General features: G+C 39.0%; 2 protein-coding genes across 2 annotated transcripts; both read right to left on the reverse strand.

The window, feature by feature from the left end:
- Positions 1 to 1,107: 1,107 nt before the first annotated feature.
- Positions 1,108 to 7,770, reverse strand: timmdc1 (translocase of inner mitochondrial membrane domain containing 1). Its single transcript, XM_058622669.1, has 8 exons — positions 7,689 to 7,770; positions 6,201 to 6,544; positions 5,005 to 5,170; positions 4,831 to 4,919; positions 4,460 to 4,527; positions 3,247 to 3,325; positions 2,010 to 2,120; positions 1,108 to 1,919 (listed from the first exon to the last, which is right to left on the reverse strand). The coding sequence occupies exons 2-8, from the start codon at positions 6,521 to 6,523 to the stop codon at positions 1,769 to 1,771; spliced, it is 987 nt and encodes a 328-aa protein (XP_058478652.1). The 5' UTR covers positions 6,524 to 6,544; positions 7,689 to 7,770; the 3' UTR covers positions 1,108 to 1,768.
- A 65-nt stretch (positions 7,771 to 7,835) lies between these two features.
- On the reverse strand, positions 7,836 to 13,457 carry poglut1 (protein O-glucosyltransferase 1). The gene is made up of 11 exons (XM_058621637.1): positions 13,329 to 13,457; positions 12,127 to 12,217; positions 11,892 to 12,035; positions 11,673 to 11,808; positions 11,468 to 11,589; positions 10,998 to 11,057; positions 10,702 to 10,801; positions 10,449 to 10,507; positions 10,164 to 10,331; positions 9,588 to 9,644; positions 7,836 to 9,497 (listed from the first exon to the last, which is right to left on the reverse strand). Exons 1-11 carry the CDS (start codon positions 13,399 to 13,401, stop codon positions 9,341 to 9,343), a joined length of 1,167 nt encoding a protein of 388 aa, XP_058477620.1. The 5' UTR covers positions 13,402 to 13,457; the 3' UTR covers positions 7,836 to 9,340.
- Between the last annotated feature and the right edge of the window lie 758 nt (positions 13,458 to 14,215).

Raw genomic sequence — 14,215 nt, forward strand, 5'->3', positions numbered from 1 at the left:
TTATTTTATTTTGTCAGCACTTACAAATTAAAGTATTTAAATATGTAAACACATAATGTATTCGTCAAAATGGGTCAAAGGTCACAAGTAGTTTCTCTCTCACTCTGGGACCTTAATTAATCCACCTGTCCACCTGTCCTCACCAGTCACTGCCAAAGTTTTCGGTGCATGATTTATTATATTTTAATTATTATTATTTTTTTTTAATTCAAGACATTTTTTTTACTCAGTAATGTATGTGATTTAAAATGTAGTGAAGTACAGTACGTCCAAAAAAATTTACACATTTTAAACATTATTTTTAAAAGTACAAGTACACAAAAAACCTACTCAATTATAGTAACGTGTGTAAATGTCATGTATTATTTTCTGCTATGACTACAATATAGGGTAATATATCCAAATGTAGTCTCACTTTGTTCTTTATTATTTAAAACATTTTATCCAGACAAAAAAAAAAAATCTGTTTTCAGAATTTACAGATGCTGGTACTCAACCACAGCCAACAACACAATACACAACAAACCTGAAGTTATCCTCCTGAACACGCTGTGCTCTGCTGCACTGCCACATTTCCTCATTTGAGCTTCGATTAGTTGTCCGTCTGCACGTCAGCAGTCGCTGCTGGATGCTGAGCCGCAGCTGCTGCTGCTGCTGCTGCTGTGTCACATCTTGTTTACACCAGGGGGCCAAGGCTGCGTTTGACCCAGTTGCTGAAAAGCCCAAGAGGCAAAGTCAAACGCACACTGCACATACGAGACGCTGCAACAAGAAAGAGGCTTTATTTGCACGAAGGACTGACATTATCAAATATGAGTTGTACTGTATCTTGGTGGGTCAGTGCGACATAGCTGTGACAGTGAATAAAACCGAGCTATTGCACTTTCACAAACTGAACACACACGTGATAGACAGTTTGTGAGTGTAATGGACTCGATGGTGTACTTAAGTCTTTTAGCATCTGCTGAGAGGGTGCTTTAACTTTTGTTCATGCAAATTCTCCCTCCCTCTTAAACCAGCTGTAATTACACGACAATGTCTGTACGCACACTCTGATCACACAGTCTCCGTACTGTAACACATACCAAACAAACACAGCACTGTAGGAAATTTGTAAACTGAAGAATGTTTTATTGGGTTTCATCACGTCACGTACAATGGTAACATTATGAATTTGTCTTTAGATCATAATGGTTTTGTTTTACACGATTAATCTAATAACAACTAGCAAAAATGGTCCAAAAATCATCCGTCCAATTAAACCTGAAAAACACTAATGGCCGACTGTTTGCTGTGGAAGGAACACAATATTCTGATTTCAGATTTCCCCTGTACTCCATTTCACATTGACATTTAATCTTAATTAGCAGCAGACAAAATAACTGCAGACATGTATTATAAATATGATCAACGCTTAAGTGACTTGATTATTCAGGTCAAATAAATAATATCAAATTCTGCATGTTAATGTCAGACACGAAACTGTTGAACTGTTCACTTGTAACTGACTGACTGTGGATGGATGTAATTACAAGGTCTGAACACACAAAACCCAATATATGGGTTATTTATATACCTGAATATAAATAATTATGAGCCCCTTGACAATTGATTTGTGAGATTCAACAATGCCTTTAATGTGAAGCCATTTCCATTCTGCTGCAGAGATGGTGTGTTTCAGAGTCCAGGTGAAGAAGTGACCGGTTAATCCTCACACTTATGTCAAGTCCCAGTTGGAGAAAAAAAAAAGGTAGTGAGACAGCGACTGTCACTGGCTGCTCGAGTCCAGAGTTTTGACCTCATTCTGTGGTAAACTGAGCAGTTCCTGGATTCGCTCCATGTCCTTTTTGGTTTCCTCATCCTGAGAACCAACCTTCAGATCTCCTATCAGCTCATCTGTCAACTGCAAACGGGCCGTCCTGATGATTTAAAAGGAGAGGAACATGTTACTGGAAGAAAAATGAATGATCATTTCTAATTTCCTGCCACTAAAATGCAATGTCACTTACCATTCAGCGAGTCTGAGCTCATAAAGTTCCTTACGCTCTCTCCTCCTCCTCTCTCGGACAGTTTCTCCGGCCAGAGACTGCATGCTGATGATCAGAGCACCAGTGGGAATCCTGAACAGAGTTATTATCATTTATTAGAGAATGATTCACCTATCAAGAATATATTTTAATTAGAATACAGGGTTACATTTGACACCACCACTAAAAAAAACTTCTTTATTTCACACACTTACACACTGGACTATCAGGGAAGAACTGTGTATATTCTGGTCATTATTATTCAATTATTGCATAATTTGTTACGATGTAACGAACCTTGTTGTCACATTAAAATGCTGTATTAGCTCACATTAAACTGCCCCACCTCACCTTCCAGTCACACCTCCACCACATGCCTGACGACGGGATGATCGTGGAGGGATATTTGGAGCGTGATGTGCTTTCAGATTAGCTGCCTGCTTTCATTTCACCCACTTCTGCCCCGACTGCACCTGGCACAGCAGGAGCTGAGGCTGTTTGCACACATCAAACGCTCCAGGTGGCTGGTCACTGAGGCAGACAGTGGGAGGGTGAGAAAGAGGAGGAGGAGGAGGAGGAGGAGGAGGAGGAGGAGAGGCCAGTGTAGAGCCAAAAGGAGAGCAGACCAGGGCTGAGCCAACATGGAGCGGTTGATCACAGAGTTGATCCAAACCAGCCCCTCCAGTCTGTTACACCATCAAACACCTCACACTCAATCACCATTATACAATCCCACTCCAGTCTGCTCTTGGCTCTGCGAACGCAGCAGAAAGTGGCCAGAGAGAGGAGTGAGAAGTGAGAGCCGAGGAAAAATGAGGGAGAGAAGAACAATTCCAGATCAGACTTTGGTAGAAACAGAATGAGAGGAGCGGGGCAGTTGCTGTCTTGGCCTGGCTCCTTGCTCTAATACCCAAAACATGGCCCTCTGTGGTGCACATGAGTCCCACTGGCAGTGTGAACAGAGTTGGAGGTGGAGGTGGGGGGGGTGGCAGAGGGGGTTCAGCTGGGCGACAGAGGGTAGCTGGGAGGGGTGCAGCTGGCTGCCAGAGTGCTCACTGCTATTAAACACACAGACACGGATGGGGACACGCATGAGCGAGTAAACGCGTGTCTGCACCGCAGCTCCTCACAATATATAACAAAGTCCACTTATGATCGCTGAGGTTTGTCTTTTAGATCACTTACTGTATAACAGTTAATGAATGATTGCAAAACTTACCCGAGCACTGCGCCGATGATGGTCCCTGCTACCATTCCTGTCAGGCCCAGGTTCAGTCTGAAAAGTCCTGCAGTGACAGCTGCTCCCACACACACACACACACACACACACACACACACACAAACACACACACACACACACACACACACACACACACACACACACTTGCATCAACATCAATCATAACTCAATGTGCTGGCAAGTGTATGCTAATGTCTTCAAGCAATCCATCATTAGGTTCAACAAGGTTCCATCATTAATGTCAGTGCCAGACATTTTACCACCCATAAGGACAAGAATGACAGTCTGGAGACGTTGTGGTTCATGTTTTGACATGAACGAGCGTTTGTTGAGTTCTTCTCATTCATTACACTGAATTGATTACTTTTTACAAAAACATTAACGTAGAGCTGAAACGATTAATCAATCGATTATTAAATTAATCGACAACTATTTTGATAATCGATTAATCGGTTTGAAGCTTTTTTCATTAATAAAACAAGATTTCCGATTGTTTAAGCTTCTTAAATGTGAATATTTTCTTCATTTCTTTGCTCTGGATAACAAAGAAATCATTAAAAGTGAATCATTTCGGTTTGTGGACAAAACAAGACATTTGAGAAAATCATCATTTCCAAGTTCGATGAACACCGCCGAACATTTTTTAAGGTTTTCTGATATTTAATGGACCAAACGATTAATCGATAATGAAAATAAACGTTAGTTGCTGCTATACATTAATGTGTTATTACATATAACTGCACCAGAGTTAGCATGGAGCTACCTTTCCTGTCTCACAATACTAGTGCAACTTCAATGATTAAAACAATGCACATAGGCAATAAAAACAAAGGTTACACTAATACAACACAAAAGAGTTGTTCAATGTTATCGTTGATGGTTCCTTTTTTCTCCACATAATAACCAGAGATTCAAGGTTTGTTTTAAGCCTCCTGAACTTCTGAATAACCATTCAGCACTATTTTAAATGAGGATGCAGATTTGGGGTGCAACGATGAATCGATTGACTATTAATCAATTATAAAATGAGTCATCTATTTTGATAATTTGGGTGATTTTTTTTTTGTTCTCTGACTTATCAGCCTTATAAAATGTGAGTATTTTCCAGTTTCTTGATCTTGATCCATATAAGAAAGAAATCAATAAAACAGATTCATTTTCACAGCATGTGTGATCAGGCTATAAGACTCACCTCCAGCTGCAGCGTAATGACTGAGGGCATATTTGTCCCGGTACACAGACAGACCTGTGCTGACTGAGCTACAGAGGAAACACAGATGATGATAAGACATGTTCAAGGAGAATCAACTGGGACGTCAAACTCTAACTGGCAGTATTACAGTATGATGGCTGTTAATGCAAAGACGTACTAAATACTAAGTGTTTGCTACAGAGCCTACAACAGCCTTATTGTCTGATAAACATGTACTATACCATGTAATACAACTAATTCACGAGTTAGAAAATACATGACTGCATAGATGTGCTCTTTCTTCGTAAATACCTGGACACAACTCTGAACCTTATAATATTTCATTTTATTTATTTGTATTTTTTGCTTACTTGAACAAAGCGACGAAAGCAGCCACTCTCCAGCTCCACCTCCACCCGTATCTCACAAAGCCCCGGATAGCCGCATTATGGGCTGAACGCTGATTCAAACAGAAAATGTGATAAATGCTCCAATCAGATTCAGATGCTCAACACTCACATATACACAATACAGACTTTACTTACCACTGCATCCACACGAGTGGTATAGACTTCTGCCTGGCTCAGTTGGATATACCTCTGCCTGGCATGACGTGCGGCTGGCAAGCCTCCATAACACAAGCCCGCTAGTGCGCCCACGACACCACTCTTTATCACGTTGGTCAGCTCCTCTGAGTATTTATTTGTCGCACTACAGAGAGACAAGAGTGAACACAATGCATTTAAATTCTATAACCAAGCCTGCATTAGTGACAAAAGAACAAAAAGAAGTTAAAATACACACATTTTTAACAATTCATTAACTGATATGGAACATTTTTTAAACCTAGTATTGTTTTAAAAGATAAGAACCTTTAATAATAGGGTGTGGTCAATTGTGATGGCCCTTGATGAGTGGAAGCTTCTCCTCTCTCGTTTAAAATACAAAAACGTACAATCAAACACAAAAAAAAGTCTCATCTACTATCAGCGAGAAGACCCGGGTTCGAGCCCCGGTTGGAACAAGGGCCTTTCTGCATGGAGTTTGCATGTTCTCCCCGTGTGTGCGTGGGTTCTCTCCGGGTTCTCCGGCTTCCTCCCACAGTCCAAAAACATGCAATGTGGGGATTAGGTAAATTGAACACTCTAAATTGACCATAGGAGTGAGTGTGAGAGTGAATGGTTGTTTGTCTGTCTCTGTATGTGGCCCTGCGATGGACTGGCGAACTGTCCAGGGTGTACCCCGCCTATCGCCCGATGTAGCTGAGATTGGCACAGCACCCCCCGCGACCCTCTGGTGGAGGATAAAGCGGTAGATGATGACTGACTGACTAATTAGAGTCACCTTATCTCTTGCTCCATCTTAATCTAATTTCACTATACCAGTGTGTGAAGTATATGTGAGGAAGATGATGATGAGAGACCAAATTATTTTACTGGGAATAAATCCGCCTTCATCATCCATCATCTAATAATTCCATCATCTAATGAATTTTGCAAATTACCTTTTTTTTTTATTTACTGCTTGAGATGGTTACTTAATTGTGAGTAAAATTTCCGAAGTGAGATAATAACGTTGGATAAAATGAGAGTTAATTAATTAATATTAATTCAAAAGCATAAAACTAAGAGGGTGCACAGATGAAGTTTTTCAACAGCACTCAAAACATTTAGTATAGAGCTTCATAAAAGGAGCATGAGTCCAAAAAGATATCAACAGAGAACAAGAAGAGGCAACGAACTCTCTGTCAAAAAGGTCCTTGATGCGGTCCCATCCTGTGTCTGGGAATTCTGGCGTGCCTATGTGGATTGGCAGGGTGCTTGGATGGGAGATGGGTGCAGGAGCTGGGCTGGTTGAGGAGGAAGAGGAGGAGGAGAGCATCTGTGCAGGCTGGGCAGCAGCCACATCAGCTGCATGGACCCTTGGGAGCAGGAAGCAGAAGGAAAGAGGCCTGGCACTCTGGAGGAGGCCCTGCAGTAAGCCGGTGCTCAGCGTGCTCCAGGGGGCTGAACATGCCTGCCATCTCTGCAGGGTGAAGCCAGTTCTGGGCTGCTCTGGATGCATCACGCTTCATCTGGCGTTAGACTGTAGCAAAGAGGCAGAAACACACAGCCGTGGGTTGGGATGTTGTGCACACTGCCTCGACTTAAACCTCAGCCCCAAAACAAATAGCCTTGAGGCATATGAAACCTTGGCAGGGCTGCACAGGCTGTCAGACTCAGCAGCTGTTAAATGGTGCAGTCTTATCAAAACACACTGAGCACACAAGCTGATTCTCAGAGAATACATTTCTTTCTTGACTTGCTCTTAAGTTTCCAATGCACTGCTGAGACCAAAGGATTCTCTGAGCAGAACATGTTGGCTGCTTCAGAGTAAACTGGAAACAAATTAGTGACTGTATCTTCAGGAATCTAGCACTTAGAAATGGAAGTGGAAAGCAGTGTGTATGATATAATATTATCATAGATAAAATAAAAGTATTTAAAAAGGCACCCAATTGGAGAAAGAATAAGTGAAGTTAAATAAAATATTAAAGCCAAGAGCAAACAATGTAGTATCATTAATACCAATCAATAATAAAATAAGTAACACAATTACACATCACAATATACAATATGAAATTATAAAAACCAATAGAGGATGTAACAATAACAATAACATGTAGAATGATTAGCACATGCGTATAACACATACAATACATATTGCACACAAGAACAAGATTTGTTTCCCACTTTGTTCTAACCTGTGATTTTACTACTGTGACCTGTTAAAATGGCCCAGTACGCTTTTGTATATGAATATAATAAGGTAAAGGTGTTATACTTACTGGCTATGCCAGGTTGATAAACTAGGATATTTAAACCTGTATCAGCTGTGTTATTATTAAAATTACTTTCTCATAGGGCAATTTTGAAACCGAGAGTGAACAAACACTACTTTGCTTTCACGGTCATACAAATAAGTCAATTTACGGTACACGTAGTCACTGCTGTTTGTATTTATGTGCTTAAGACAAGTAAAATCGTCTGTCCGATAATGGGAGCACGAACGCTACATGTTAGCATACTTTCAGCCATTATGATGTCACAACGAATAACCAGAGCGCGCTAAAACATGTCTGTAAAACGAACGTTTTTACATCTTTACAAATACTCCGGTTTCTGCTCTTTATTGATATACAGTGCGTTTATTTGGTTCTCTCATGTTTTGCCCTTCTGTTGTTTCTTACCTGACTTTCCGGAAGCTAACCGGCGTCTCGACCTTTGACTGCAACGCAGGCAGCTACACAACACAGCGCCCCCAGACGGTGGAGGACTGGTCATTGCATTAATTCACTCCAGCTAATTACTCGTTTGAAAAACGACATACAAACCAATGACAAAGATACAAACAGTTTATTGGCCTAAAAAAAAAACAAAAAACTGCTGAATAACAACTTGATGTCACATGATCAGACACATGATCGCAGCTTATTGGTCAAATCAACATTTAAATACACCACCTTTAGACCAAGATATGACATTAGTTCGGTGTGAATACTACAACATATTCAACACAGTTCTGTATCAGTTACATTTTTCGACACACAAACACATTCACATAACCGTTTCCAAAGTATGAAAGAAACCACATATCAAAATAAAACACATTACACAATACATTTACTCTTGGCACTTGTGTGAAATGTGATTCTTTTGTGCTTTCAAGTTATGAAACTAATGTTAGAACCTATTAAAATACAAAATGTTGATACTGTGATGGCACTGTTTGCATAATGTGAATAAACTAGTTAGTAACAGTTTCTCAAGTTGCCCAGCAGAGGGCGGTGTAGCCAAATTGATGTTGGATCGCCAGCAACTCTCATGAAGGCATTAATTCAAAATAATTTATAGTCTAAAATGCGCTGAATATTAACTCTCTTCAGATTAAGTATCATTGTGTAGGTTTATATAACCTTTGAACCCAAGTGTTTCTCAGAATACTTCCTGAATTATTCTACACATTGCAAGGTTGCATAACAAAATTCTCCCAATCTAACAGAATACATTAAATGTGGACAAGCACAGTACTAGTACCATATTATTATTGTTATTATTATTATGCTGTGATATTATTAAGTATTTAAACTCAGAGTTATAGGTGGTCCACAGCTGTTTGTGCAACTTCTCAGTGCTAGAATATCATCAAATATTTTCCTGAGAAACCTCAAATTTGAAGCCATGTGCAGGAGTCTCAGCAGTGCATCTTAAAGGGGTATTCCAGCAATTTATTGTCACTTCAAAAAAAGCTGTGTGACTCAAACTGAAGAGGCAGAAGTTGCCATAACATGATGACATGATCAGACTTGCACAAAATGGGACCCTGCATTGTTGTTGTTTTTTTTTTTTCATCTATTAACATTACACGCCGTCTGCCACATCTTTATAACTCTAAAACTTCAGTTTATACTCAGGATTAAGGTTGAAAAAAGTATTTTTGTGCTACTCTTGAACCACAGAAAATGATTCCTCATAATGTGCATGTTGACCTTGGCATGTAAAATCTGTGGAATGCTCCTTTTATGAGTAAAATAAACATTAACTAAACACAGCTCACATGTGTCTTGATGTTTCTTTGCTGGTGATTTTAGACAGCGGACATAACAATATTTAAGTCAACAAGGCAAATAAGTGGCAGCATAATTGAAAGTATCAACTCAGTAAACTGCCCTTTTGACATTAAAACAATGAAGTCATTTGAAAAAAAGAGTGAAAACAGCCTTTTGACTTTGCATTAGCTAAACCTAAGATATTACAAAACTGGGAAAATCAATCACATGTCATGGTGGTGTGGTTACATTCAAGATTTAGCCAACTGTTCGGGTCCCACACTATATCTGACTTACAGCTCTGTCTTGCTGGGTTTGTGGAAGATCTGGTTGTAGCTGTTGTTTCGTTTGGGTTTGTAGGTGAGAAGGTGACTGAACTCAGTGAGGAGTCTCTGCCAGTAACAGGAAACATCTTGTATTTGCAGGTGGTTGAGGATGAATTCTTTCCCCCTATTGGGAGAGGGGGAAACAGGAAGACAGGCAATGATTTAATCTAAAGGCTGTGACATCAAAATCTAGTCATTAAATACGATCCATTACCTTGTGGCGATTTCCTCTGCGATGGCATCGTTCTGTTTGACAAACTGGAGAAGTTCCCTGAGGAGACAGGACATGTTCAGACATATCTGCAGCTTTTGTACAAAGGCATGAAAATTCATACACACATGTGTCTGTATTGGAAGTGTGGAAATGATTCATCAATTGATAAAAAGGAAAAGAAATCAAGAACATTTTTGTGTTTGGAGCTTTGGTCAAACAAAATCAAATGGGACATTTTTTTTAAGATGTCTCAATTATAAGAGCAACAAGTTAATCAACAACAAAAACAATCTGCAGTAAAATTATAATTTTAGAGAACCAATTATTAATTGAGGATTGGTTTTACAATGTAAAAGAGTTTAAAATAATTAAAAAAAAAGTACTTGATAAATCATGAAATAGTCGATAGTTGTAGTCCTACAACTCCACAAAAATTTGCATCAGCAATGAAAAGAAGACTTTCATATACAGTTGACGTAATAATGTAGAATGGCCGAAAAGTTAACCAGGTATGGATCTGATATTACTAAATAAATGACACTTGAAAAGATTAAAAGACTCAGAGGAATTCCGTACCTGACATCTGACAGATCCTGACTGACTGGAATGTAGTGGACCCAGGGTTTGAGCTGAGGGTAGAAAAACTCCTGCCATTCATCGCCCACATGGAACACCAGAGAACCACAGAGGAAGAGATGTTTGAAGCGGAAACTCGCCGCCACACCTCGGAAGTTGAATAAATACCTACAGGACATGAAGGAGTTTGTTATTTTCCCATGCATGTGTATCATGTTAAAAACAAATTAAATAAATTAAAAATGATCCGTTTGTCTGCTTTTATTGTTAGGGAGTTCAGCTTACTTGTATTTGCAGTGATCGACCAGTGGGATTTCTTTGGCTGGAGGTTTCCCAAGTGTGTCCTATGACAACATGAGTAAAAAAGGCAACAAAGATCAGCTGGTTTCCTCAAAATAAAACACAATATGTTCCTCCTTCCTTGACATAAATCAAACATGTACTCTGAAGATGTTTAATTTAGTCAAACATTAGGTAAACTAGGTTCTATATTTATTATGAATACATTTGTCCACACTGTGGTTTCAGTTCTTCTGACCTTCTCAGATTTCCAGGCCTGGTTCTTCGTGTACTCTGCATCCACGAGCTCTGGAGCTTCTCTGGACAGGAGGATGAGCGGGTCTCGCTCTGGACTGGTCCTGTGACAGAAATGGAGAAGACAAAAATCAGATCAGAAGATACTGATGCAAGACATTCTGGGATTGAAAACATGAACAGGCAAAAGAGAGGCATTGTTTGACCAATTAAAGATTAAGAGTAGAAGTTTGCCAAAGGCACAACACTGTGAATGCTCCTCTTGTGTTTGCAGAGTCTGAAATATTTACAGAAACTAACCTTGAGCCTCTGAAGAATCCTTTAGACTCTTTCTTCGTCCATGGCCACTGAGCTGCAGACCTAACAATGACATGATCTTATGTGACTAGATATGGCTGGAAATTATTATTGTTCCATGATGTTCTTATTTTCTCATGCAAACCATAAAATGACAACATATGAATAAAAAACAAGTACAAATCACATACAATCACGTACAATAATAAGAATCTGGTGAAATTAAATAAGATTAAAATAAAATATATGACAGACATCGGTGGCAAATGTCCATCACATTTTTTCTAACGTCCTCGTGTTCAGATTGCTTATTTCTGTCAAATATTTCAACAGCTAAATATAATCAATTTTATGTCAATATGTACACAAAACAAACCTGCAAATATTCATTTAAAAAGATTTCAAGAAGGTCCAATGTATACTCTTTATTAGATACCCATCTATTTTAAATTAAGTTGTTCCAAGTCTCTTACTTTTTAAGGTCGTCCCTCATCAGATCCCATCTCCCTAGTCCAGTGGGGTAAATGGGCCACACAGCAGGTCCACCCTCCCAAAATGTCCAAGCAGGGTACATGATGTCCTGGTAGTCTGAGGTCTATTCAGATCAAACATACAAATCCAGTTATTTATTTAAAATAATCATTCATATATGCCTGAGAGGATTGTCCATAGTCTGACCTTACTGAAAGAGAAGACAGGCAGGGTCGGCGTCACCCAGCTTGGGACTTGAGGATAATCTCTAACATTAATTACCAACTCCAAGTCAGGTAAACTGTCAATCACCTCAATGATGAAATGCTCCACCCCACTGCATCTGAAACCAGAAGCAGAGAAAATTAAACTATGTCAAGAGGGCTGACAGGGAGTTAAATGCACTAGAAAAACACTTTACTTTACCTGGCAGGGAACATACAGTTGTGTTCTCTGTACAACTTGTGACCAATGATCTGGTAATGAGTGCCCACACCTCGCTGAATGGTGGTGGCCATTAGGTCTTCAGAGATTCCCCCTGTAAAGGGTCGCAAGTCATGCTGTAGGACACTGGAAGAGAATCCAAGAGGAAATCAAGTCCTTAGTATAAACCAGGTCTCAGAAATGTACAAATGTGCAGACAGAGTGGTTTCACACTCACGTTAGATGGCAGCTACAATTGACAGGGTTGCACGGAGTGTATCCTACAACAGCTTCAGATATGTCTTTCCTAATTTTCTTCCACTCTTTGCCTGTGACAACAACAATCAGCAGAGAAAGAGAGGTAAGAGGCCACTAACATACTAATCGTCAACTATTTTGATAATGGATAAGTATTAGATTAGAGTGTTTTATAAATAATTAAAACAGGTTTTCTGATTTTCTATTTTAAATGTGAATAGTGTCTGGTTTCTTTGCTCCATATAACAAAGAAATCATTAAAACTGAATCTTTTTTTTTTTTAACATTTGAGAACATCTTCATTTCCAGGTTTGAAAAACACTAATGAACAAATTGACAGATTAATCGATTAAGAAAAGAATCGCCCTAAAGTACACATCCCACCTGTATCAGTGAAATCTGTGCAACAATGCTTTTTTCCCCCCATATAGCTCATGTGTACATCATAACAATACTTTTTATGTTATATTCTTGTTTTCTAGTTCTATCTTCTATCTAGGGATTGTTTCTGTTATTCTAGTTTATTACTTGACCTTTAAACAGCTGCAACAAGTACGTTTATTAAACAATAGATGTTTTATGTTAGAGTACATTTACAGTGTTCTCTTTTTAAAGTCAAGAGAAACAACCCATGTGCAGCTTTATATCCCGAAATATCTTGTATATCAGCACGTAGCCTAAAACTATCAAGATATTATATATATATAGGCCTAACCTTTAAGATTGAAATAAATATTTATTTGATTTATATGGTGATATATATCGATGGGAATTTATATAAAACCCTATACTGTGATAAGTTTGTCCACCTCATTATTATTCCAATCCAAAGACGTGCTTTCAGGCGCTCTGTGTGTTTTATTTTGAAAAGCAGATGTTGCTGTCCTTACAAATCAACTAGAGTTAGTGGATCACCAGCTTTTTACCGTAAACGCCTTTGTAAGGAGGGAGCTAAAAGTCAGCGTCAGGTAGTCGACTTAGTAGTCGACTTAGTCAATTTAGAACCACAGTAAACTCAAGTAAAGCTAAAGCTTTGCTGACAGCTTAGTTAGGTTAGCTTGTTAGCTAGCTTGCAAAGTGATGAATGAGCCCGCGTTAACTCACGGAGGCACAGCGGAACCAAGCTGCAAAGTGAAAGTTAAAACATTTAAAACGACTACTTAATTGTTTAAAGTAAATTACCTTCTTCTCCAAACACACATAAGCCACAAACTGAGAGCAGGGTGAACATACTCCACAGCCACACACGCTCCATTTTCTCCTTGTCCTCTGGTTTTGTCTGAGGAGAAACAAAGAAGAAGCGATCCGTGATCTGTTATTTCTGTCTGGATCATGTTATTACGGTAATGCTCGCACAAAAAAAAACATTTACCGTAAAATAACTGGCTCAAAAGCAACATGACATGATAGGGATACTCCTTCCAAAATATATCCACTAACACAGGGGTGTCAAACATACGGCCCGGGGGCCAGAACCAGCCCGCCAGAGGGTCCAATCCGGCCCACAGGATGAATTTGTTAAAATTTCACACTAATCTAAACGTAATGTCAAATGCTCCAGATACCCGTGACTAAATGTTTGTGCCTTTATAGATCCATTGGGCTGTGTAAATAGTAAATTTAGTCATGATATTGTTGAAATTGCACTTATATTTCTCAAGAAATTTCATGTTTTGTAAAAATATCCTTCATTAAATGTAAAACAAAGGAGTTCTTGTTGTTCATAGGTTATTATGCTATTATTTTACTATTTTTACTGGTCCGGCCCCCTTGAGATCAAATTGTGCTGTATGTGGCCCCTGAACAAAAATGAGTTTGACACCCCTGCACTAACACTTTCAAAATTACGAGCATGAATGTATTTCCAATTAGAATGAGATATGTTTTCCCAGATTAGTGGTCAGAGCACTAAATTATCAACCATGATGCAATGAACAATAACATTTATACAGAAGATGAGTAACGTCAGAATTCTAAAAAGAATGTTCATGTCTCACATGGCTCTATTCCTCTTCCATGCATTGCTAATGAAGCAGCTTCTTTGCTTTCTTCTCTGGAATAATTTCAGG

This window comes from Solea solea, chromosome 2 (genome assembly GCF_958295425.1).
Source record: "Solea solea chromosome 2, fSolSol10.1, whole genome shotgun sequence".
In the NCBI taxonomy this organism is placed as follows: domain Eukaryota; kingdom Metazoa; phylum Chordata; class Actinopteri; order Pleuronectiformes; family Soleidae; genus Solea; species Solea solea.

Coding starts and splice junctions, on each gene's coding strand:
- timmdc1 (XM_058622669.1), bottom strand. CDS start 6,523: ATGCATCCAGAGCAGCCCAGAACTGGCTTCACCCTGCAGAGATGGCAG. Junction 5,171..6,200: donor AAGGACCTTTTTGACAGAGA/GTTCGTTGCCTC, acceptor GTCTCTCTGTAG/TGCGACAAATAAATACTCAG. Junction 2,121..3,246: donor ATCATCGGCGCAGTGCTCGG/GTAAGTTTTGCA, acceptor AACTCTGTTCAG/GATTCCCACTGGTGCTCTGA.
- poglut1 (XM_058621637.1), bottom strand. CDS start 13,401: ATGGAGCGTGTGTGGCTGTGGAGTATGTTCACCCTGCTCTCAGTTTGT. Junction 11,058..11,467: donor ATGAGGGACGACCTTAAAAA/GTAAGAGACTTG, acceptor TGTCATTGTTAG/GTCTGCAGCTCAGTGGCCAT. Junction 9,498..9,587: donor GCAGAGGAAATCGCCACAAG/GTAATGGATCGT, acceptor CTCTCCCAATAG/GGGGAAAGAATTCATCCTCA.